General features: G+C 37.2%; 1 protein-coding gene across 1 annotated transcript in view; it reads right to left on the bottom strand.

Annotated features, from left to right (window-relative positions):
• The window catches only part of Adad1 (adenosine deaminase domain containing 1), a 29854-nt gene continuing 3553 nt past the window's right edge, over positions 1 to 26301 (bottom strand). The window contains exons 4-11 of the mRNA XM_051156820.1: positions 25691 to 25759; positions 20813 to 20938; positions 17363 to 17486; positions 15213 to 15383; positions 13853 to 14082; positions 6850 to 7087; positions 1737 to 1869; positions 1 to 325 (exon numbers count right to left, since the gene is read on the bottom strand). Coding sequence (XP_051012777.1) covers positions 212 to 325; positions 1737 to 1869; positions 6850 to 7087; positions 13853 to 14082; positions 15213 to 15383; positions 17363 to 17486; positions 20813 to 20938; positions 25691 to 25759 — 1205 coding nt within the window. The 3' untranslated portion in view covers positions 1 to 211. The remainder of the gene's footprint in view (positions 326 to 1736; positions 1870 to 6849; positions 7088 to 13852; positions 14083 to 15212; positions 15384 to 17362; positions 17487 to 20812; positions 20939 to 25690; positions 25760 to 26301) is intronic.

Here is a 26301-nt window from a genome sequence, read left to right as displayed (position 1 = left end):
GTTTAGTCAGATAATTCTTTTTATAAAAGGCAAAGGAACATAATGTGTCAGTGCAAGGTGACATGGGTATTTACACACTTTTAGCAACACCGAGGCACTACTGCTGCAAAACCTCCACGGTGAAGCCTAACGCCTCTATATTTTAAAATATTTTTACCAGTCAAACACACCAAAAATAAAAGATTTTTAATATGACAATATGTTGTCTAATTCACATACTAAATTGCTCTATACAGGGAGACTTCACAATCCAGGAGCCATAGCCGTGCTGCTGCAAGTAGGCCTTCAATAGTGCTTTAGCTTCTTGATAGGGTCCAGACATACACTAGAGAGAGGGAAAGCTGAATTGCATCAAATTGGCCTACAAAGTAAATAATCCCATACTGCTTAACTTTACATTTAAAACAACCTAATGAAAAAAACTCTCAATTCCTGTGCTAATTTAAAACAATTCTTTCCCAACATGCCTAAACAGACACTTTTTTTTTTTTGCTATTTAACATTTTAATTATGAGTAAACAAAACACAGCCTGGCACGGTGGTGATTGCCTAAAATCTCAGCACTTGGGAGGCAGAGGCAGGCAGATCTCTGAGTTCAAGGCTATTCTGGTCTACAAAGTGAGTGTAGAACAGCCAAAACTACACAGAGAAACCCTGCCTTGAAAAACAAAAACAAAATGAACACCCACAAAACAAATTCACGAAAGAAATACTTCAAAGAAATGCACAGAATTATGATCTATAACTCTTAAACTATAGATAACTACCATTGCTATTTTCATGTGTTCTCATTTTCTGTAAGTGAACATATATATCCTTTAAAAAGCTACTTTTACTAAAGTATGATTTACTACAAAGCTTACCCACTGCAAGTGTACAATCTGGTCTCTGTTAAAGTTATTGGGATGTGCAAGTGTCACCAAAGTGAGTCTAGGACAGCCAAAATCCAACAGTAATGCAACTTTGCCACCTCCAAATCATCTACTATGCCTGTCTGAAGTCAGTCTGGACCCCTTACCTTTGGCCCTAGCCTTAGGCAACTACATATTTTTCTGTCTCTAGATTTATTTTCCTGGAAGTTTCATATAAGTTGAGCAATACAGTATGCACTCTGCTATGTCAGGCTAACACAGTATTTTTCAATTTACGTTATTTCATACGTCAAGATTGTTTTTTTAATTGTTGATTAACACCATTGTATGAGTCTAGCACAGCTTATGAGCTTGCATTGTTTGCAGTTTTTACTATTAGGAAAATGATGTTATAAACATTCATGTAAGCTTTGTATTATTAAAATCAGAAAACCCACATACTAATGATAATGTGATAAGTGTTCAGATGACATGCCATATTAAATGAAGTTTAATAAAATCCAGTATGTGCTGTGAGTTTAGGCCAGTGCTACAATGCTTCCCTTAGATATGCAATCAATCTATCCCTCCTGTCCCCAAAGATTTGTTTAGAGAGAAAAAAAATCTGTATTACCTGTGAATCATGTCCAAACTAGGGCCTGGAATGAAACTTACCTTGAGCAATGCATTATTTGTAAGACTTAACATGTTAATAATGTCATGCAGAAAAAAGACTTTTATTACATTTGTTTCTCTGGCAACAACAAAAAGTGCTAAGCAAAATACGTACTGTTATATATATATCAAAACCATTTAATACATTTTTGCTGTTTCCATGTATTCACTACATTATTGTCTTTAGCTGTACTTTTATGATCACCTTACCTTGGCTGCATGGTATGTCCGAGCTTCAAGTAAATCATCTGTTTTAGCTTCCTTGGCAAGCAGATTAAATCGACTTAACATTGCAGCCTTACAAAGCCGACTTGCCATTGACAAACCACTTTTAAATGGGGAACTAAAGTCAAAAGGAATCAAACATGCAGTAGTCACAGTTAATGATTTATGTTGGCAACTGTAGGGATTAAATAACAGCTCACAAATATTTGTGGTCCCAGTCAGGAAGAAGAATGCATGCAGTGAGGCTTTACTTTAGATACGCATTCTGAGTCCTTCCCTGCTGTCCAAAGCTAATTTAACTTAGTACTGTACAAATCAAAAGTTTAAACAGAATATTTTGCTATCTGAAGTAAAATTAATCTATGATAATATATTGAAAGGAGTGATTCTCCCATGATTAACTAAAAGGCAGCATGGAAACACCTTCTGGAGTGACGACAACCATTGAATTTTGACTAGAGTAATAGGTGACTTGGATGGATACATTATCAAATCAGAAATTGTAAAATGCATTTTTCTGCAAACTTTAATTTAGAAAATACTACTTCATAATCATCTACATATGTACATGTGCGTGCACACATGTGTATTATTTGTCTGTTCTAATAAAACTGGGTCCATAGATCACAAACTTTTTTATGAGGTAACCTTTCCCCCTTGTTATAATTTATTAGCTGTGTTTGTGACAGATGATTAAAATGGTTAAATCACGTAGCTTTTCAGAGTCATGCATCCCCTTGATTTTGTGCTAGCCTTATGATTTGTGACGGTTCGGAGCCTAAGTTCCAGGGAACACTGTGCTCTTCTTTTGAGACTCATGTTTAGGCAAGCATTCTGTGATTACACTACAAATGGGGAAAAATGCTATTCTTCTACTAGATTAACCAAAATGACTTATTATTTGCCTCACACCTAGTTCTAGATGCCTGAGGAAGTTCTAACCAGATCCAGAAGAACCATTCAGCTCATCCAAACACTTAATGAGAAGAAACAATATATTGTTGCTTTAAATCGCTGAATTTTGAGGGTGCTTATATGTAGCAAATGCTAGCATGCACTCATCTATATAGAGTCTAATGATCTCTGCAATTAGTTTCCCACCATGGTCCTGTGGTCAGGTTTTCCGTAAATTTCTTGGGCCATTCAGCAGAACTGGGGAACACAGAAGAAGGGCATGTGCCTAGTATTTGTGAGGTGCCACCAGTGGTAGTTTTATCTCCTCAACCCATATTTTGCTTCTCATTTTTCTCTAATTAGGCATATTGATGTCACACAACCGCAGTGAACAGTCACCCTGCCATCTCAGCACCAATTATCTTAGTATTTTTGAGTCAATAAAGATGTATTTTATTCTGCAACAAACCATCTACTACTCTCCTTTTCATGTCTCCTTCTTAGTAGGTCTTTGATATATGCTCTAGTGGAATAATGATATGAATAAATAGGGATAAGAAATATCAATATATAACTTGGTGCCATCTCTGCTACCATTCTTTTTTTTAAACACATTTTTATTGAAAAATAATTCATATTACATCTCATTTTCTATCCCATCCCATGCATCCTCCAATTTCTCCCTCCCTCCCACTTTCACCCCATTCCCCTTCCCTATGACTGTGACCGAGGGGGACCTCCTCCCCCTGAATATGGTGCTAGGGTATCAAGTCTCTTCCTGGTAGTCCGCTATCCTTCCTCTGAGTGCCATCGGGCCTCCCAACAAATGGACATGGCCAAATATGGGGCACCAGAGATCCTGTGAAAGTCAGTCACCAGTCTCCACTTAACTGTGGAGAATGCTCTGTCCCTTGGCTAGATCTGGGTAGGGGTTTGATGATGACTGCACGTTTTGTCCTTGGTTGGTGCCTTAGATCAAGCAGAACCCCTGGGCCCAGATCCACCCATCATAATCTGCTACCATTCTTACACTTGTAGAAAAACTTCAATTAGTACTGTTGTATACAATATCTGACTATTTTAGTATACTATTTATTTGTTGCAGTTTTGATTATCAGGAAACTTACTTTATAAGTTCTGCATGTATGTTGGGGAAAAAGTATCTTTCAATATGTTTCAGGTTGCAAGATGCACCTACTTCATATTAAGGATTGGTGGATTCATAACTGGCATGGTTATATACTTGTAACCCTACCGCTTAGCAGGCTGAGGCAACACAGCTGAAAAATTGAGGCTACCCAGTGGTGCAGGCCTCTAATCCTAGAACTTGGGAGGTAGAGGCAGATGGATCCCTGAATTCTAGGCCAGCCTGGTCTATAGAGCAAGTTCTAGGACAGCCAGGGCTATAGGGAAACTCTGTCTTCACATAAACACACACACACACACACACACACACACACACACACACACACACACGGATGTTCTGAAATGTTTTATTTTTAATCTATGTGTGTGAGCATATGCATACATGCAAATATATACATGTGCAAGTTAAGTGCCCTTGGAATCTAGATGAGGGAGTCAAATCCCTTGGAACTGGAGTTGAAGGTGTTTGTGATCCATCCCATGTGGGTGCTGGGAATCAAACTCCTGTCCTCTGCAAGATCAGCAACTGCTCTCAATCATTAAACCATCTCTCTGGCACTTATATATTTTCTTTCTTCTTTTTTTCTCACCTCAGTGTTTTTGTTTTTTCTGTTTGCTTTTAAAAAAAAATGTTTTTAACTGAAATAAAATAACCACCCTTTCCTTTCCTCTAGGCTATCCCATGTCATCATCTCAAGTTGATAGCCGTTCATCATCATCATCATCACGCGCGCGCGCGTGTGTGTGTGTGTGCACGCACACACTTAAACTATAGCCACCTGATATTTGACAAAGAGGCAAAACACATACACTAAAGGAAGGACAGACTTTCCAAAAAATGATTCTGGGAAAACTGGATTTCACATCCAGAAGAATGAAACTAGACCTTTATCTACCACCCAGGACAAAATTTAGATCCAGGTGGATCAAAGATCTCAATTTAAAACTTGCGACACTAAAACTGCTAGAGAAAAAATAGACAGTATCTTGTAAGATATAGGTGCAGAAAATAACTTTCTGATAAAAACCCATTTGCCAAAAAATGAAAGCGAACAACTGATAAGTGAGCCTCATAAAATGAAAAAGTTTACAAATAAGTAAACAATCAAGCGAGCAAAGAAGAAATCCACACAATTTGAGAGAACCTTTTTGAGCTATACATGTACAGAGGATTAATATCCAGAATATACAAAACTCAAAAAGAAAGAAAGAAAGAAAGAAAGAAAGAAAGAAACCAAAATAACAACAAAACATTCAAGGAAACAAATGGACCAATTTAAAAATGGTCTAGGGAATTTTCAATTTAAAAAAAGTGGCTAAGAGATACCTCAAAGTGTTCATCCCTTTTTGCTCATCATCTGCTCTCTTTGTTAGCAGACTGGCAAATTCAAACTGAAATAACTTTGAAGATTTCCTCTCATGTCAGGCAGAATGACTAAGATAAAACAACTGACAACAAATTATAGGGAAGTTGTGAAGAAAGAGGAATGCTCACTAACTTTTGAAGGGAATGCAAACTGGTGAAGCCACTCTGAAAATCAGTACGGAAAATCCTTAAATAACAACAACAGCAGCAACAATCTACTATATGACCCAGCTATATCATTCCTGAGCATATAGCTAAAGGATTTGATATCCTACTCCACAGATACATGTTCATGGATGTTCTATATTTATAACAGCCAGGAAATTGAAAATAATCTAACCCTAAGCACCCCTCAACAGAAGAAAGGATAATAAAAATGTGATATGTACATAACTCAATAAAGAATTAAGACATTTTTGGAAGGCTGGGTATAGTGGCACATGCCTTTAATCTCAGCAGTCTGTGGAGGCAGAGTCAGGGGACTGCTGAGCTCCAGCTAGCCTAGGTGAGATAGGGAGACCCTGACTTTATTATTTTTTTTCTTTTGATAGAGGCCTCAGGGCTCAAAAATCTAAAAATCTAACAGTAATAGTAGTAGTAGTAGTAGCAGCAGCAGCAGCAGCAGCAACAACAGCAACAAACAACAAAAACCAAGCATCTTTTTGTTTTAAAAAGCGCAGGCTGCTCTAAACTGAGGACCCTCCCTGTTTTCTTCTATCCGGTGCCAAGTTTAGCACCACTAGATTGGACTTCTTTTGCTTTATTGTGATTCTTTTGGGACTAAAATTTACATAGCCTAACAGTTGGACACATCGACTGCTTTACTTTTATTATTTGCAAATCCTTGGCTATAATAAAAAAATTAAGCTAATTTCACATTAATTTATTCCATTTTGTCATATCATTATTATTTGAGTTTTAAAATATCTTGTATTTGTTTTAATTTGTAAAGTTGAATCTGTTTATAATACATAGCCCAGACAATGCATTAACCCTGCTAGAGTAGTCTGTATGACTATTGACTTTATCCGGAATATTATGCTTGATGATATTCATGCCAAGAAATAGTTGTGTTGGTCCTGATTACATGTCCTTCCAGAAGGACAATATTAAAAACATGTGAACTAGGAAAAAAAAAATCACACTAGAAGAACACTAGTTTCCTCGGAACTGCTTGTGTGTGCATGGCTACAGGGTTAGTCACTGGATCCTAGGTCATTTACCATGGCTACGATCCTGAAGAAAAAGACTTCTCTCCTGGACATTAAGCTTTTAACATCACTCACTGCTCATTTAAAAGGTATATATGTACTACTAGAAGGTTTGATTTTTATTCAGTAATAAATTGCAAGAATATTACAAAGAAATATCTAGAAGGCATAGAATAGTACTGTTAAAGTGCCTTTGGAAATAAAATGTCTAGATTAAAATTTCAGTTTGTAATCCTTACTATAGGGGTAACTTAGATAAAATATTGGAAAAATCCTATGCAACTTACATGCCTATCACAATAAAAGGTAACATAACATGTTACCGTGGTTTTTATACTTACATGTTTATAATATTTGGCATAGAATATGAGAGAATGTAGATTCCTAATCCCAGATCTGGAAATTCAGATTTAGAAGAACAATAAAATGCCTTCTTTTGCTTAATATATGATTTTTAAAAAGAGAAAGTAGTAATTCTAACCTTTCAGTGATCTTCCCACTTAGGCCATCCACAATCTCCAAAGAATTGTCCCCTTGTGCCCAGTTCAAACTGAGTGATTTGTGGTCCAAGTTTATTTGCAGTGGATATGCAGTGGGCACTAGGCTAATATGAGGTCTGTTGACCAAGTAAAACATGGGCAGTTTTGAAGTGAGTGCATCATCAACACGCTGGTTTATTGCGATTTCTAAGCCTCTAGTGTCATTGCAATTCCCATCACCTAGAAAGCAAAAACAAAACATAGTCAGGATTTTAAGATCAAAAGAAAAAGTCGTGTTAAAAAACAAAAGATAAATATAGGAATTGGTTAACTGTAAACAATCCAAAGCTATTTTTTCTTTGAAAATATTCTCTATCTTGCATCTATCCTCTTAGCAGCTATTTCCATATATTTTACCAGAATCAGGACAAAATAACAAAATTTTCATGTAAAAAGGCCAAAAAGTAAATAATAAAGTAATACTAGTGAATAAAAACCAAGAACCAGGGGCTTGAGAAATGGCTCAGGGTTAAGAGCACTGGTTGTTTTTCCAGAGGACCAGAGTTTGATGTCCAGCAACACACAGTGGCTCACAACCTTATGAATATTCAGCCCAGAGAGTCTGATGACCTCTTTTGGTTTCCTCAGACACTGCAAGTCCACTGCACAAAGACATGCATGCAGGCAAAATACCCACTTACATAAAATAAAAAACAAAAAAGCAAAACCCAGTGGTGACCCACAGAGAAACGGTGCTGTTTACAGGGCCCTGCCAGCAGCTCTGCTCATTCTGTCTTCATGTTCTGGCTTCAGCATGAAGTCACCATTGGAGCATCAAACGAGTCTCATTATTGGAAAAAATTAATTTTCTATACCTAATGGCCATACATAGTAACCGTCATAGAACCACAATGTTCCAATCTCAGGACACAAAGCAATTCAAAGACTGGCCATTTTTGGTTAACATTGTAAACAGTACTAAACGTTTTAAATTCTCACAATGTTGTTTAGGAGTAAAGGTCTTCCCGAGACACAAGTGCCACTCACTCTGGCTATCAAACTACTAAAATGATGAACCCCAAGAATTTGGAAAATACTGGTATCCAGGTGGCAGCCAGGGCAAGGGTGAGGGTTGTCTCTCACAAAGAGGTTTCACACTGTTTGGACAACTTGTCAGACAATCTTGTAGGGGAAACTGGACCTGGGACAATGATGAGTGGGAGCAGACTGAAAAGGGAGTGCTTAACTGTGCAAACCTTTCGCCCTTTGTTTAAACCTAACCCTCCTATCAAAGACCACGAAAAGCTTTCCAAACTAAAGCGAGGTTTAAAATAAACTGTTCTTTGCATTCCTATTCTGCTAAGTTAACACAGGCTTGGGAGAATCAATATGATCCCAGAGTTCACACAGTGGAGAGAGAACCTGCTGCTGCCAGCTGCCTTCTGAGCCCCATACGGACACAGACCATTTCAAAATTACATTGCGTTTGTGTTTGTGTGTCCACTTGTCACCCTATTTTAAAAGGAATTATAAACATTCTAAAAGACTTAAGAGAAAAAGAGATAAAGACATCTTCAAAGAATTAAATTTAATTAGTAATGATCCTTGCTATAGAATTAAGAGGAAAGCAAAGTTCAATGATATAAAGGAAGAAGTTTTTAAAGAACTGGATCTGCTCAGCTAACACAATTGGTTGTGCTCACACCTAGACTCTACTGATTTAAGACGATTGCCTATTCAGAATGGAACTTAATAAGTGCTATCTGTTAGGTAGGAAACTGTAGGACACAGCAAATAAAGCTCAGTTAACTCTCAGTATCTCCCAGGTATCCAAATCACTCTTAGGATACAGATGTTTAAATGAGAATTGCTAAAAATGTGAGCCATTCAACTACTTGTGTCAGAACCTACTGCAGATTCCAAAAGTTCCAGAAGAGTTCATTTTCTTACTCATACACAGAGCACGTTTTTAGGCTATACCAGACAGATCACTGGTTATTTCTATATGAGACCCACAGGGATGCTGAGAGGGAAATCTGAAGCACTCTTCCAGAGCCATTTTCTTCCCATTGCCTGTATACCACCCCCTGAATTGTTAGGTGCAAGATGGCAGTCAAATGACTAGATCTAATTTTTCTGTTTCTGTTCCAAACCACTAACCAAATATGCAAAAGAAAATGTCTATCCTCTTATTCAGCATTATTAGTACAGAATGAAGTTAGAGCATCCAAACAATTTTTTTAAAAACATAATAAAACTTAACAAAAGCTCTGAGCACTAAATCTGGGATTTCTTAGATCCCACACATATTTATTAACAGCAAAGAGAATCTGCTACAGATGATTTTTAAAAATTGACATGTCTTGAGAAAGGATTCAAATAGACTAAAATTGGATAGATAGTAAGAACATTAGTCAACAATGAAATCTTAAAAAGTATCAAATAATTCCCTGTGGAGTGTAAGAAATGACCAAGACTGTGGGTGTAAGTTGCCCACAGTTAGTAGGGAGGTGAACCAGGAATTTTTTGTAATACTTTTACAAGTTTCTTTGCCTTATAACTTTACTTCTAGAACTTCATCTTATAAATATAATTTATATATATGAATGTATGAATAGAAGTATGAAAAGGTCATTCACAATAACATTTTAGTAACTGCAGAGGATTAGATGCAATCTAGAATTTCATCAACTGACATTTGGTTAAATAAATCATGATATACATAAGCCCAAAAGGAATAACAAGTTATTTACATATACATATGTAAAATTTTTCAAGACCCTTTATTAAATGAGAAAACCTGATGCAGAAAAGTGTAAATTGGATGCTCCTGCTGATATCGGTGTGACTAAAGTATAAAATATGAACAAAGAATACATATTCTGATTTTAATAAAGCATAATAACTACCCACAGAAAGAAACTAACAATAACATGCTTCACAGAAGTGAAATGGGTGCCCGAGGGACTGCAGTGGGACAGAGACTTTTTGCTGAATCTTTTGAATTACAAATCAATGTATTTCCTCTACATTTAAAATAAAGCAAAATAAATGATAACCATTTTCCGTTTTACAATATGCATTATGAAGTTGAACAAACACACGTGGAAAGGCTGGGTATGGTGTCACATCCTAGAATTTAAGACCAGAGGAAGAAAGATCAAGAGTTCATGGACAGTCTCAGTTACATGAGGGGCTTCAGGTCAGCCTGGTCTACATGAGACCCTGTCTTAAACAAAGAAACAAACACACAAACAGGAAATCAAAAGATCTCAATTAAGCAACTTAACATTTCTAAAAGGTCTTAGAAAAACAAAAACAAACAGAACCCAAAAGCAACAGACAGAAAGAGACACCAAAGGATCCTGATGAATTAATGACATGAAGTAAAAAAGAGTGCAAAGAGTAGGTTCAATGAAAATATAAAGCTTAATAAACCCTTTGCCAAAGTAATCAAAAGACTCAAATTAATATAATTAAGAGATGAAACCAAATGCTCATTAGGGAATACTCTGGAAACCTAGATTCCTAAATATGGGGAAATTTGCAAGAAACAGGAAGTTCCTAGACATATATAACCTACTAAAATTCAACCTACTAAAATTCAATCAGGAGTATATAAACCAGTCAAACAATCTGTAATGAGCAATGAATTTAAGCAAGTAGCTTAATGAAGAAAGCCTAGAACTGAATTGAGTCTCTATGGAAATCTACTAGATCTTTTAAGAATAACACTAACTAGTCTATAAAACAGAAAGAGATGAAACACTACCAAGCTCATTCTATTATATCAAAGACCAGACAAGGACACAACAACTATATATTAATTGCCTCAAAGAACACAGATGTAAAAATTCTCAATTAAACACTTGCACACCAAATTCAATGGCACATGCAGAACATGTACCATGTTCAGTTGGTGTCATCCTAGACATTTAAAGATGGATGTTTTAGCATACACAAGTGAATGCTTTGTAATACAGAACATAAATAAACTAAGGGGTAGAAATTACACCATAATCTCAATAGAATCAGGAAAACCCTTGGACAAAGTTGAGCATCTCTTCACGAGTAAAGTGCTGAAAGCCAGGAAAGAAGAAGCATGCACTACATGACAGATGTCTCACTAGCATTATACTAAGTAAGGAAAACCTTCAAGGTCTTCCTCTAAAGTTAGCAATGAAACAACAAAGATGTCTACCTATGCACACTTATTAAGTAGTGTAGAAACTGTAGCTAGAATCTGAAGGGGGAAAATAAATGAAAAATAAGGCAAAATCCCTATTTACAAACAATACGTTTTTAATAAAAACAACAACAACAAAAACTAAATAGAGCTGGAAATATGTTTCAGCAGTTAAGGGTACTTACTGCTCTTGCAGAAGTCCCAGTTTGGTTGTCATTATCCACACAGAGGCTCACAAACACCTCTAACTCCAATGCCAGGGGATATGACACACTCTCTGGCCTCTGTAGGCATCAAGAATGCACATGACACATACATACATGCAGGCAAACACTCATACACATAAAAATAAATAAATCATAAAATGTTTTTTTTTCTTTTTTTTGAATTTTATTAATTTATTCTTATTACATCTCAATGATTATCCCATCCCTTCATAAAATGTTTTTTAAAAAGACTCTAAATAGTCTATCATTAAAAACTCTTAAATCTGACAAGCCCTTTTCTCATAGTAGGTTAAAAAAATTAACATTTGAAAGAGCACTAGTATTTCTTTTTTTAATTTAAAATTATTTATTTATTTTATTATGTATACAATGTTCTGCCTGCATGTGTGACTGTCCACAAGATCTTATTATAGATGGTTGTGAACCACCATGTGGTTGCTGGGAATTGAACTCAGAACCTCTGGAAGAGCAGACAGTGCTCTTAGCCACTGAGCCATCTCTCCAGCCCAAGCACTAGTATTTCTATACACTAGTAACAAACATGCAGAAAAAGAAATCAGGGAATACCATTCACAATAGCTTTTTAAAAAGGTGTTTACAAATAAATCTACCCAAGCAGACAAAATACCTTTACAATGAAGACTTCAAAAAATAAACAAATTAAGAAAGACGGAATATAGAAAGGCCTTTCATATCCATGGATGGGTAAAATTCATATTCTTAAAATGGCTAACCAAAACCAATCTACAAATCTGAAGCAATGTCCTTCAAAATATAAATGGCATTCTTCACAGAATAGTAAAAACAATCAGAAAATTCCTATGGACACAAAGATCGAAAGAACCCTGAGTAACTGTGAGCAGAAAGAACAATGCTCAAGCCATCACAATGCCTGATCCAAAGCATCCAGTAGAGCCACTGTCACAAAACAGCATACTCTATAGAAAAATATTATCAACTTTGTATTAAACAGGGATTATTATCTAGAATGTAAATATATTTCAACCCTAGCAAAGACTCCTCATAATGGGGGATACAGACCCTGAACCAGCCATCTTCTGTGGAACCAGGCAAGGCCTCAAATGGGGGGATTGGGACACCAGCACAGCCACAAAACCGCCAACCTACAGTTTGTCATGCCTGTAGGATGTTTTGGGACCAGAGCTTAGCAGAATCATCAGCAAAGAGACCAGAGAGGCTTCATCCAGCACCTAATGCAGAGTCCCACAGCCAAACATTAGGTAGAGCTCAGGGAGTGCTGAGGAGAGAGGCAGGCAGGGTTGGAGGGGCTAGAGAGATCAGGGATACCGTGAGAACATGGCCCACAGAATCAACTGACTGGGATTCATGGGGGCTTGAAGACATCAGGGAATAAGTAGGCATCTTGCCTAGATCCTTTGGATATATGTTATGTTTATGTAGCTTGGTGTGCCTAACAGTAGGAGACGCGGCAGTCTGACTCTTTTACCTGCTTGATGAACTGAATAATTTTCAAAAGAAGAAATGTGAATGGCCAATAAATACATTTAAAAATGTTAAACATTCTTAGCCTCAGAGAAGTGCAAATCAAATCAGACTGAGATTCCATGTCACCACAGTCAGGGTGACTATCATCAAGGAAACCAATGACAACAAATGCTGTTGACGATGTTGAGAAAAGAGAAACACAAAATGACTTTCTGGTTGGACTGTAGACTGGTGTAGTCACTATGAAAGTCAGCATGGAGGTTTTTAACCACCTAAGAACACAATGACCAGAGGATCCAGCTGTAACAGGCCTGGGTGTATACCTGAAGAAGTCCAAAGGTGCTCCAGGCTTAGGCTCCTAGCCACACATTCTTACAGCAGTAAGCATGACACACAAGGTGTGAACCTGCCTACGCTCCCTTTAACAGGTGAATGAGAAAGGGGGATTAAGTATATAAACACAATGTGGTTTTAGTCATGTTTTCTTATATGAAGAATCTGAATTTTCATACATATATACGTATGTGCATGTATGTGTACACACACACCATGAAAGCCAGCAGAGACCAGCAGGAGGGGGGAGGAGAAGAAAGGGGATGCAGTTAATGGATATAGGTCATGAATATGAGCACGGCACATTGACGTACATGCATGTAGATGCCATGATTCGCATTATCTTGTATGCCAAATGATAATAAAAGAAAATCTATAGAAAGAAATATAATGGCATGTATGTATGGAAATGTCATAATGAATGCCATTACTTTCTATACTAATTTAATAGAAAATCCCCAAACTGTTATTTCAATGAGATAGTATCTAGAAAGCCATTCAAATATAAATCCAAAATTCTACAGCACCCTCTGTCTAAGAGATGAACAGTTGTGTCTTAAGAATGTTAGTTCTGCTCTAGTTAACCACTCATTTGACCAATGTAATCTGTAATGACCAAATATACTCAAATGATGCAAGGAGAAGAAGGGGCCTAAAGAAAACAAATAGCTCAACAAAGCAATGATGTCTGCTTTTTACTTTGTTTCCTGTATGCAAAAGCTGGCTGTATACTAACATGTCAAATATGTGGATTATTTTCATTGAACATTCCCAAAATGTGCTAAAACTCACCAACAAGTATACTGCTGATATAAACCGGCTGTATAAAGTGACTCAGCAATGCGCCCTGTACTCCGAGCACCTCCCATCTTGTCAGTTTGTCACTTGAGGACATACTGTTTACTCTATTAACCCCGTCAGCAGAACAGTAAACAGTGAGATAAATTTTGCCTTCAACAGCCACATGGAGACTCAGCTCTTCATTAGCTTCAAACGCAGAAATAGAATGTGGATTAAGGCGCCTAGAGAGAGAAAAATGTTTTAAGAAAAACAAAATTGTTAAAAGTAAAATATGCATGTTCTCAAGAATTGTTCTATACAGGTTTAATCTGCCAGTACACACATAATAACATGAACAGAGGCAAACACAAAGTAGGAATGGATTTACCATCCCCCCCCCAAGTTAACCCAAATTACCAACACACTGAGCTTCAGCACGCCTTTCCGACGATCATCACTCTTTATGCGTCTTTACAATAGAATGGTAAAGCCTAGTGTGGTGCTGCAAGCCTTAACTCCATAGCTTGGGAGACAGAAGCAGGCAGACCTCCATGAATTCAGGGCCAGTCTTGTCTAAATAGCAAGTTCAAGGCTAGCCAGAGATGCATACCAAGATGCTGTCTCAACACCCTGACCCCTGCCAACAAGTTTAGGATGAGCCTTGGCTCAAGGTTCAAGCCTAGTCAGGACTACATGAGACCCTATTTCAAACAACCAGTAATAGTAACAACAAAATTTTTGTTCTTGTACTCTGAGAACTAGTTTCTTCTATACAAACTACAAAATAAAAAAATGGAAAAAGTTTTACTCAAAATTCATCTATGGTAAACTGTAATAAAATCTAAAGTTATTTTTCTAGAATTTTATCTATCCATAGATCTTATTTTCCAGGTGATTCCTAGAGTTTTTATATAAAAAAAAAATGTTGCCCTTGGTTATTTCTAGATGGTCATACTGGGGCTGGGATTTTCTTTTCTCACTGAGCTTATACGCACTGCTCAGAGTTCACTTTATCTGCTACTATGTGTTCATCAAAACAATGACATTTTGACTATAGAACAGTTTTTAATCTCCTATATTTGAATGTGCGTATCACATAGATCCATAGTTTCCTAAAGCTTGTGAAATCTTAAAAGCAGATTTTTCAATAGAATAGAAAGTATTTTTTTTAAACTGGTCACAGATCAGAGTGAATGGAGAGGGGGGTAGAGTTCTGTTGTGCCCTGAAGCCCAGAGATAGCACCTCCAGGCCACACAGGAAACATGGATATACACAAGCTTACTCCTTCTGTTTGAGGGAGGGACTCGGAACACATGTACAGTGGTCATCCTGCTGTCTTTTAAAGATACGTTGCAAGTCCAAACTACTTACAACTGTGACTTAATCTGGGCTGATCCTTTAGGCAACTGGTTCATATAGAGGTAAATGTTGATATTCTGTTTCAGAGTAAGTAGATTAGAAGCTGGTTCTGTGCAAAAGATTGACTTTTCCATCATAGCTGGATTCTTGCTGTAGAAGAGTAGAAGCTGTCTATAAAAGTACCTAAAATAAATGTTGTCAGAAGTTTCTTAATGAGTACCATAACCAAGTATAACATGAGCAATATATGTCAAAGCTTTGATACTGATAAGGCTCTTGTAACTTTATCTAGTGAGAAGCCCCTCAGCAAGTCCTGGACTATTACAGCATCATTGCGTCCTTACTATTCTATGCTGCGCACTTCAGTCCTGTCATGTCTTGCAAAGGACCCATTTCTCCAGGCTGCTCCTCTCTTCCTCAGATCGTTCTGCAGAGTCAACTTGTTGCCCTTTACCCTATTTTACTACCATCACCATCATTAACAGTGTTGAAGAAAAACCCAGGACTACAGACACAACAGAGGGGATATTCATTACTGGTTGTGCTAAGAAGTAAAGAAGATATCCTGAAAGATAGCAACTAATCAGGGAGGATGGATGTTATTTTACTTAAAAAAAAAAAAACCATCTTGACTTTATGGATAGTCTATTTATTCTTATCACCAGAAACACATAATTAAACACCAGTGTGCAACAATGCCAAGCATGAGAAAAACTTCACACTTCACAGGTAGCAGCATTAAGAAGGTCAGATAATTCCATCAGCATCAAGAAGGAATGGACAACAATGAGCTGTAATGTCCTAATGGGCTTCCACAATAGTGTGTGTGTGTGTGTGTGTGTGTGTGTGTGAGATGCACGTACATAAGTGTGCACGGTGCACATGGAAATGATAGGACAAGAGGATGGGTGTATTCCTCAACTGTCCTCCTCTATCGTCTGGAGAAAGGCAGTTAAGTTAGTTAAGGTTAGCTGGCCCTCCAGCTCTCAGACTCTGGTTATCTTGACTCCCTAGGGCTAGGGTCACAAGGACATGCAGCCATGCCCAGCTTTGTATTTGAGTTCTGGAGATTTGCTAGCAGGTTCTCAAGCACACTTAGCTGTCTTCCCACCATGCTTCTCTAACAACTTTTAAGATTATATGACTCTTTCCTGATTAGAGATCCCTAGTTGCATTGCTTTTCAGGTAAAACAGGTCCAAAATGGTCTAAAATTTGTTTTAAACTATTCTAGCAAAGAAAAGAGCAACAGTAAGAATACAGAAATTAGGCAAAAGCAGAAGAATGCTGGTACTGTCCAAGCTGGCTGACAAAACTTACTTCAATTTGGATTTGATATTTACTATAATGGAAATTTGTAAGAAGTTTAACGGCTTAAGAGAATTAAAGGTTAAAGTATATAATATGGAGTAACACTCAATTCCCTCTTCTAAAGAGAACATCATTCTTGGTCTTTTGAACCACTTGTCACTCCGTCCTCTTGTGAGAAGCAGAATGACCGATCAGTTTGGGGGGAAAAGAGGAATCTGACTTCCCCCTTTTCCTTCTCGTTTGCTCTATCAGTCTAAAGCAGTGGTCCTCAACCTTCCTAATGTTGCGACCTTTAATGCAGTTCCTCATGTTGGTGACTCTCAAACCATAAAATTATTTTGTTGCTATGTCATAACTGTAATTTTGCTACGGATACAAACTGTCATGTAAATATTTGATATTTAGGATATCTAATACATAGCTTCCATGAGGGGGCTATTCAGCCCCAAAAGGGGTTGAGAACTGCCAGTCTAAAGTACACTGTTTATACCCTGCTAAATAGCAGCAGAGTAAGGAGGAGTTTGTAACTGGAAGATGTTATTTTCTGGTGCTGCTTTCAGACAAGTATATCTAATTAAGAAGTAAAATAAGATCAAGTTTACTTTGTACAATGCTAAAGTAACACTTTTCAATAACTTTAATCATTGAAAAATATCTTGTAGGGCTCTTAAAACCTACTTCACAAGGAAGTCACCAAAATCTACAGAAGACACTGTAATTACCATGGTGTGGTTGCCACAACAGATGACTTGGATTACAGGTTGTTATATACTTTGTTAAGTTCCACTTGTCAACAGGAAAACTTCTATGTAGTTACTTTGATCTCAGAACACTAGTAAATCATTTACCTTACCTAAGGAGAGACCTTCTTGCTGTAACAACTGCGTGAGTGTCATGCAGCACCCTTCCATTCGGCTTGATGCACTGGCTGTAGTTGTATTCGCCTGTGCCTACAGCCACAACTTCATGATGTCCAGCTGTAAACAGCAGCAGGTTGTTATTTAGCCCCGATCTTTACGTTCAAATTCCAGCTTTATCATTATTTTTAAAAGAATTTATTTTTACTTATGTGTATGCATATATCTGTGTCTATGCCACATGAATGCCACTGCCCAAAGAGGCCGGAAGGTGTTGGAGCCTTTGGAACTGGCATTATAGGTAGCTGTGAGTCACCCAAAGTGGGTGCTGGGAGCCACACTCAGGTACTCTGCAGAAACTGCCGAACCTATGCCCAATTTTCAATCAGATAAAACTAATAGGAAACATAGTCCCAACAGTCTTAGAATGTTTTCAGAAATGAAATTTAAAAGTAGTTATCTCAATATAAGTGGCAACACTCTTATGTCACAGTACATCATGTTAATTTTTAATACAAGCAACAGAATTACCAAATATCCTCAGCCTTCACTATGTACAGGACTCACAAGGCTCTTCTGTCCTGAGCACTACCTGTAATGCCTCCAACTTTCATTAATCTACTCAAACTCTCTATAAACTCAAGTACTTTTCTCTGTTGTACTGAACTGGTTTATTTTAAATAGAAGACCCCTATGCATTTCTCAGCAGTTTATTTTTCCCATCCGCATTTTACTGTGCTCACACTCGTGCAATTCAAACTGGCAGTCTTTTCTCCTCTCACATCCTGATCATGGATCCTTTTTAGTTCATTGCTTTCCCTTCACAATAACAAAATTCACTTGTAAATATCTTCCTTTTCGATCTTTTACTTCCATGTTGATGATTTCAGATAATCTCTAGTCCTAGCCTTTCACACAAAGTCCAGTTTACATCTGCAATCTGAAGAACTTAGTAATTCAATAGAATTTGGAAATATCCCAGCAAGTGCCAGGTCTGAATAGATGCTAGTTAGGTTCACTGTTGAAAAAGACATACTTTCACTAATCATGTAGAAGACAAGGGGGAAAGGCTAAACGAATCCCAAACTGCAATATGCGCTTTGAAGGAAACAGATATGGAGCTGATGTGAGGAGTAAGAGGTTACCATGCATGGCAGATGCTCAATTAAAGCCGCAACCTAAGGGGTAAAGGGCATCCACCTCAGAGGAAACTATGCAAAGTATTGCCCTGAGGAGGCATACAGTCGGCAGAGCTGCCCTAGGAAGTATGTGTGGGTGAGCATGCTGCACGTGTGTACATGTGCAGAAGCCAGGAGAGGATGTCAGGACTGCCCCTCCATTGCTCTCTGCCTGTTCCTGAGGCAGGGTCTCTTCCTGAACCTGGAGCTCACTTCTTGGCTAGGCTGGAAGCAGCAAGCCTTAGAAATCCTCCTGTTTCCACCCTGCTTAGAACTGGGGATACAGAAATTTAAAGGGATACTCAGCTTCTTACATGGGTGTTGGGGTTCAAATTTGGTCCTCATGGTTGAAGACCAAGTGCTTTTAGCTGCTGAGACATCTCCCCAGCTTATTTCATTGTGAAATGTGTACAGAATTGACATAAATGATAAGCCCTGACAAGGGCCTATTTACATGAATAGCATGCCAATGCCAGAACATATTCTCTCTCCTCATTTTTTACTGATTTACTTCTTCAGTCCCTTCTCTACCTTACAGATTTCCATCTCAGTAGGCTACTTTCTGCTTCCATGTCACATGCAGCCTTTGGCCTCTATTCCCCTTCCTTATACTTCTAGTTTCCTTTTATGGTCTCCTGTCTACTCTGACAACTAATACCCACTCCCACTTATTTACACACATGCAAACACTAAAGTTAACGCCTGCATACTGACAGAGATTGGGATTTTCTTTTGGGACTTTGCCAGCTCACTATCCATTTTCCTGTTAGCTTCTTATAACTCAACTAAAATGAGAGGCAAGGAAGGTAATAAAGTCTGGGAATACATGTGAGTTATTACGGGAATGTTCACTTGACTTCCTTCAGATTTATTAGCCCACATACACACTTGTACTTCCTAAAACATTTTATTCCCTTTCATATTCTTCATACAACTTCATGTCAATCTTGCAGAATTTTTGTGAACATGGAGATACTATTCTACCATGTGAACTTGAAGTCATGTTTTTTATTGATCCTAGTATATTATTATCACCTTCATCTTATCAATTTAAATATGGATTTCTCTTTGTTAATGTTCCCAGTTCTTATAGAGGAATTCCAGTGTAACAGTTTCAGCTGTGTTTATCTAATATCTAAATATCTTTTGCATTATCAATCTTATTAAATCTGATTTTTATCTGGCTTTTAGGCCACTATGTAGTCTAATATTATATCTTATCAATCTATTTTATTTTGCTCCATTACATATATTACCATGTATTATCAATAAATTCACCTCCTTGTTGTCCCAATAAATATTTTCCACTACACTTTTTCCTCATGTCTTCCTGTGTCTAAAAATATTTCTTTTCCTCTACTCAGGAAAACCTCACTAGCATTTAAAGTTTCAGCTTAAGACTTGCCTGTTATTGCAGAAGAATACTTACTCAGTTACTTCTCTCCTATCTATGAATTCTTATAACTTGGTTTTTGAGATAGGGCCTGCCTAACTTTGTAATTCCAAGAAGGCCCTGAGGTTAGGATCCTCCTGTCTCAGACTTCTCAGTTCTGGGATTAAAAAAGGGTGTGCTACCACATTCAGCTTCTCACACATGTTTGCATGACTAAAAGCCGTTTTTCATTTTTATCATCTTAAACTAATATATATATCTTATAAACATAAATATCTTCTTTTTCCACCTTGATCATAAAAAATTTAAAGAATATATTAATTATCAAAAATTGTTTTATCAACAACTCTAATATAAAATTCAAACTTTAAACATGAAAAGACAGAATAAGGTTAAAATAGAACCATAATATCAAAATGCCCATAGGAACATAGTCTTTCATATTTTGATAATTTCTTACTTGAAAATAAAAATGCTTCTCCCTGCTGTATTAGTTTGTTTCATTCATGTATAATAAAAATAAATGTATATGTTAAAAAATAAATAAAGATGCTAATTTTCATAGCTCTTTCTTAAATGTCTGTTTTAGTGAGTGTTGCTGTGGAGATGGCTTTGTTTCTGGTGGGGAAAGGGCTGAGTATTAACTCTTTCACTATTCTGCAGCTCTCTTTTGGCTCCTGGTCAGTCCATTTAGGCTCTACCTTTGAGAAACTTTGCATTTAATGACTTGCCTACCAGAAAAGATCACTTCAAATCAATGTAAAATCACTGTCTGCAAAAGCAAAGACAGTTAACCAAATACTATAAAGTACAGTTCATATCATTAAGGTATTAATTTTTCTGCAAAGAAACATATACCAAGTATACAGACTTACCTCTTTCAATAACAAAAGCAGCCAATGAACTGCTACATTTCAGATATTGTGAGTGACTAGAAATCAGCTGATCAAATGTTTCTTTAACAAGCTGTGAAATCTTGGCATACTGCATTTGTCTCCCTTCTAGAAAAAATAAAAAGCAGTACTAATTTAAAGAGCAGTATTATTTTTCTGAGATGTCTTATTTTGCAGTTTCATCTGTTAATAATTTATATAGATATATAGACAGATGTATACTAAGACTATAAATTACAGCACTTTGTGAATAACTTTTTGCGGTGTCAGTATCAACCTTACAACCTTAACATTACTGCTCATATTTGCAGAACTCAGTCTGACATGACACTCAAACTCCTAAGAGACACTGCTTTGTTGTTGTTGTTGTGTTTCTTGTGTTTTACCGTATAGTACTGTATATCCTTGCTACTGCAACATACTACTTAATGGTAATAATCCTCCCCAACTCATGACAATCAAAACATAGTCATCACAGTCATATGATACAATGTACTTAATAATTTGCCCCAATGAGAACCACTTCAAATCAGTAAACACCGTGTTCCTGATACAGTTCCATACGCCTACTAAAGAACTTCCTGACTTTGAAAGAGGTGTCAAATAATTCTAAGTAACCAGAGTCACCAAAAGAACAGTGCACATAACAAAAAGGCATACAACACAGTTATACAGGACCCTTTATTTTTATTTTAACACAATGGAGCTTGAAACTGCAAGGCAAAGAGACCTGCTATTTTGTTCATTTACAACTGTGAATTGCTAATGAAAGGCCATTGTTCTAGTGGGTAAGAAACTTCAGAAATCACTTAGCACATTATTTCCCAAAAATGGTCGTACAGCACTGCTTTTTGCGTTTGTTTTTTAAGACAGTATCTCACTGTATAGGTCAGGCTGGCCTTAAACTCGTGGTCCTATGAGCTCTGGAATTGCAGGAATATGCCAACATGCCCCACCCACTGAAAAGGTTCTTGATGCTCCATGGTGGGTGTTAATGGTTTATTAAGTGGGTCATAGATCATTTAACATTTTCAAAGAAAACTGAAATGATTTTGCATTTGTGCCATGTATGGCTAAGTTTTTCAGTAAATTATTTTAATAATCATTATTTTCTAAAAGCACACAAAACATTAACAGTTTTAGTATTCTGCTAAGTGGATATAACTTATTTTTAGTTCATTTTTCTGTTCTTGTTTTAATTGAGCTTACTTTTTTTATTTGTTCATATTATTAACACTGTATTTGTAACAAGCCAGGTAATTTATATTACAAAAAAGACAAAGAGTAAAACGACAGTCACAAAATTAGAGAATTAAACTTTGAGTTAAAGCTGAGCGAACTTGTGGCTGTTTATCACCCAGAATTCATGGTACAAATAAAGAAGCTTCCATCATAAACATTTTTAATTATTCATTTTTCATAGAAATGAGATGCAGATTCAGAAGTTTCCCTCTCTAGATGCAGAACCACTACCACAAATTCTTTACAGGTATTTTGAGACACAATCTATAAACATAAACATCATTTAAAAATAAAAACAAGAATATGCTAAAGCCCATTCTTTGTATATAGCATTAAATACTGAAGGTTGTTGTTAATGGTCTTTCATGCTCTGTAATGGTTCTGAAAATGAATATACTATATATGATTTGCAATTACTTTGTGTCTTATTTTATGATATAAAAAAGTACACTGAGCCAAGTGGTGGCTCATGCCTTTAATTACAGCACTCAACAGGCAGGCGTAGGTCAGCTTGGTCTATAGGATAGCCAGATTTTTTGAACCCCACTCCAAAAGTACATTGAAATTAGTTCCAACAGAATACAAATTGTGAATGTGGCAAGAAAATATTTTTCAGCATATTAAAAATAACATAAAGAACATTTGAGACTCATCACTGTTCAATATAAGATGAAAACATAGGTCATTGCTAAAGTGCTTAAAATGTATCCCTGGGCTCAATCATAAACACCATAAAAACAAACAAACCAATAAGCTAAATAGCTCTTCATCTTAGTTTAAAGATTTATTTTTATTTATGTACATGTAGGTCTGTTTTTCTGTGTATATGTGCATGTGGTGGTGGGGGGAGCATGGGGACCAGAACAGGATGTCCAAACCCCTGGAGCTGGAACCACAGGCAGCTGTGAGCCACTAGATGTGGGTTCTGTGAGTCAAAGCCTGTAGTCCTCTGCAAAAGCAGAAAGTGCTTTTTACTGCTGAGGCATCTCTCTACCTTGACCTTAATGCTCAAAGAAATATTTTGGATCAAATCAAATCAAATAGTTACTAAATGTATCTCTCAACATATGAGTGAAAAAATGAGTAAGTACAATACTGTCTGCCTTATATATGTGTGCCAGTTTTGAGGGAATAACACAGCTTCACAAAGCATTAGGAATAATGAGATGAAACCATCTCAAACATAAAACCTGTTCACAGTATTTATTTTAAAGGTATTTTATCACTTGTATGTGTAGTGTGTGTCGGGGGGGGGGGAGTTTGTAAATGTGAGGGCAGGTCTATAGGACCCAGAGGATGGATCCTCCTGGAGCAGGAGCTACAGGCAGCTGTGAGTGGCCTGCTCTGAGTGCTGTGACAGAATTTGGGTCCTCTGCATGAGTAGGAGGAGATCTTACCTACTGAGCCACCACTTCTTTGACTACAAGCTACTAATGTCAAGTGAGGCCCATTGTCATGGGTAATCTGAATCTGTTTTAAGAGCCAGCATACTACTGCTCTCATGGCCATATAGTCCACTAGACATGTCCTGCAGAGTAGACAGGCTGTAAAGTATTGACCAACTTGATAACTGGCCCAACATGAAGTGTTCATTCATTTTTGGGGTCTCAAATCTTTTTTTCTTCAAAGGCTTTAACATTCGTTTGCTCACCTTTTTCTAACATTTGGCCCCAAAACTCAACTTCCCAAGCTGGACTCCACTTTTACATTATTTTAAAAACTGTATCCTTTCTCACTCATATACTATGACCTGTTTTCTCAGGGTAATGTGATCTAGTTTATTTATTGTTTGAAATCTAGCCCGTTGGTCATTAAAAACATCTATAGGGGCTGAGGCGGATGGCCAAACCTCTTCCAACATGGAGCAATCAGGCTTGAAGTCTGAGCCCTCACAGCTACTAGTCAATTCTTACACCCCTGAGGCCAAGTGGCTATACCTACCTCTTGGTGGACTTTGTCTTTTGAATATGCTTATTTTCCCTGGTCTGTCCATATAAACACTTGGACATTTGAGACCTCTTACTTTGTCTTAGAAAGATGAATACAAGAGCAAGGCTGACTAAAAAGAAAGTCTAACTAAATAGAAAAAAATGAAAGGAAAATGTTGCATTTTACAAATACTGTAAAATCTGAAGTATCTCTCAAATATCATTAATACAGAAATTAAGAAGAATGTTCTGCCTTCCAGGAGACAACAGTCTGCCAGTCAAGGGCACAATGGCCATATAACATTGAATGTGACAGTGTCAAAATAAAAGAACAAAAGTTCTGATTTAACCAACACTTTCTGTATGCCAGATACTCATATATTTTATACCTATCAACCCAATTCTCACAATAATTTCATGAGGTAATTGCTGTAACAGCAACTTTTAAAATGAGGGAATTAAAGTACAATGAAAATTAATTAGTCCTTGGTCACATAAATAGTAACTTCAACTGAAGATACATACATATATACATATATATGCACATACACATATGTATATATGATTTTTAAAGATTTGTTTTTAGGTATTTTGTCTACATGTATATGTGTACCATGTACATGCTTTATTAATCCATCTCATTATTATTATTATTATTATTATTATTATTATTATTATTATTATTATTATTATTTTGTTTTTGTTTTTTCAAGACAGGGTTTCTCTGTGTAGCCTTGGCTGTCCTGGACTCACTTTGTAGACCAGGCTGGCCTCGAACTCACAGCCATCCACCTGCCTCTGCCTCTCGAGTGCTGGAATTAAAGGCATACACCACCACCGCCTGCCTCCACCTCCTTATTAAAATGACTCGCCTCCAGTATTTTGTGTCAAAGTTCTCACACCATGCAGGCAAGTGTTGTAACAACAAGCTAGCCCAAGACCCCTCTTAGTTTTTAGACAACTCTCACTAAATTGATAGGCTGTTTGGTGGAGTGTTAAGCCTTGAATTTGCTATCCTTCTGCCTCAGCTCCCAGAACAGCTAGGAGATATATATATATATATATATACATGGCTATACCATCAGAACTGGATCAAATTCCCTTTTAAATATTTCCTCTCCAACCTCATTTCTGTCACTACAAGCAATTTTTATGTCAGGAGCCATAGGACCTTGCCTGACCTGCCCCAGTGGCTGAGAGGCCCTGCTGGCTAAAAGCCACAGCTGTCTGCATACTTGAGATAATTATTCTGCCTGGCTACCACAAAGACCCAGCCTGACCTTGAGAAAGAGAACATTCGGTGTATCGAGACTTCTGTATAATCGCCCCACTCCACACCTGCTGTCCTTGGGCCTGGCCCAGAAGATTTTGTAACTTTTCACTGCATTCCTTCCCACCCCCGCCCTTTCAGAAGCTTATTATAAACTTGGATACCCCCTTACAATAAACGGCCCTCGATAAGCAAAGTTTTCCTGGGCTCGTGCCTTTCTTTCGCCCAATTCTTTATTTACAGGTCGCGACCCTCCTTGCCACTCCACGAATAACTGAACCCGCGCGTAGGGAACATTTTTAAAGTAAAATTTCCCCTTTAACAGAAGCATGAAAGGTCTGAATAAAATGTTAAGGTATATTTTTATATCTACAATTTAGTTTTTCATTGGGTTAATCTTCTAAAAAGAACATTTCCTACCATATTGTACTTTGGAAACATATGCTGCTTCAGGTGTGACAACAGGCTCTGCAGGGATAGGAGGAGGTCCTGTCAACAAAACAACAAAAATGTAAGGAGACAATAAAATGGCAACATCATGAAACGCTGAGAGCTATCACTTTACTAGGCTGCAGTAACAGTAACCCAAGAATGAAATCCAAAAAATAATATCCCAGCTCAGTCTTAAATGCTAAAGAGCACAGGGAAATAAGAAGCTCCTGTCTGTCACTAAACTAGAGGGACCTACAAGGACAAGTCAGAAAAGTTTGAACGAAGAGGCTCCAGAAGCTAGGGGTTTCAATTTGTTAAAAGACAGTGGGAAGAACTCCTCTAGACTACCTTTAAGATGAAACAGCAGTTAAAGATATAGAAACAGCAAGGAAAGGATGGTGATGTTACCTGAGACCTCATACCAGAGAAAATGCTTACTACAGTTAGACCCACACCCCCTGGAGTTGAGAAAAGCAAGCTGAAAACTCAGAAGGAAGGATTTAAAATCTATTTACTCAAGAGTACATGGCTCAAGCAGAAGGAAAACTAAAGACATTAAATTCTGCTTATCAGGAACAAATAATCTCAATAATTAAAAC

This window comes from Acomys russatus, chromosome 15, assembly GCF_903995435.1.
Source record: "Acomys russatus chromosome 15, mAcoRus1.1, whole genome shotgun sequence".
In the NCBI taxonomy this organism is placed as follows: domain Eukaryota; kingdom Metazoa; phylum Chordata; class Mammalia; order Rodentia; family Muridae; genus Acomys; species Acomys russatus.
This window is presented reverse-complemented; position numbering and strand designations above follow the sequence as displayed.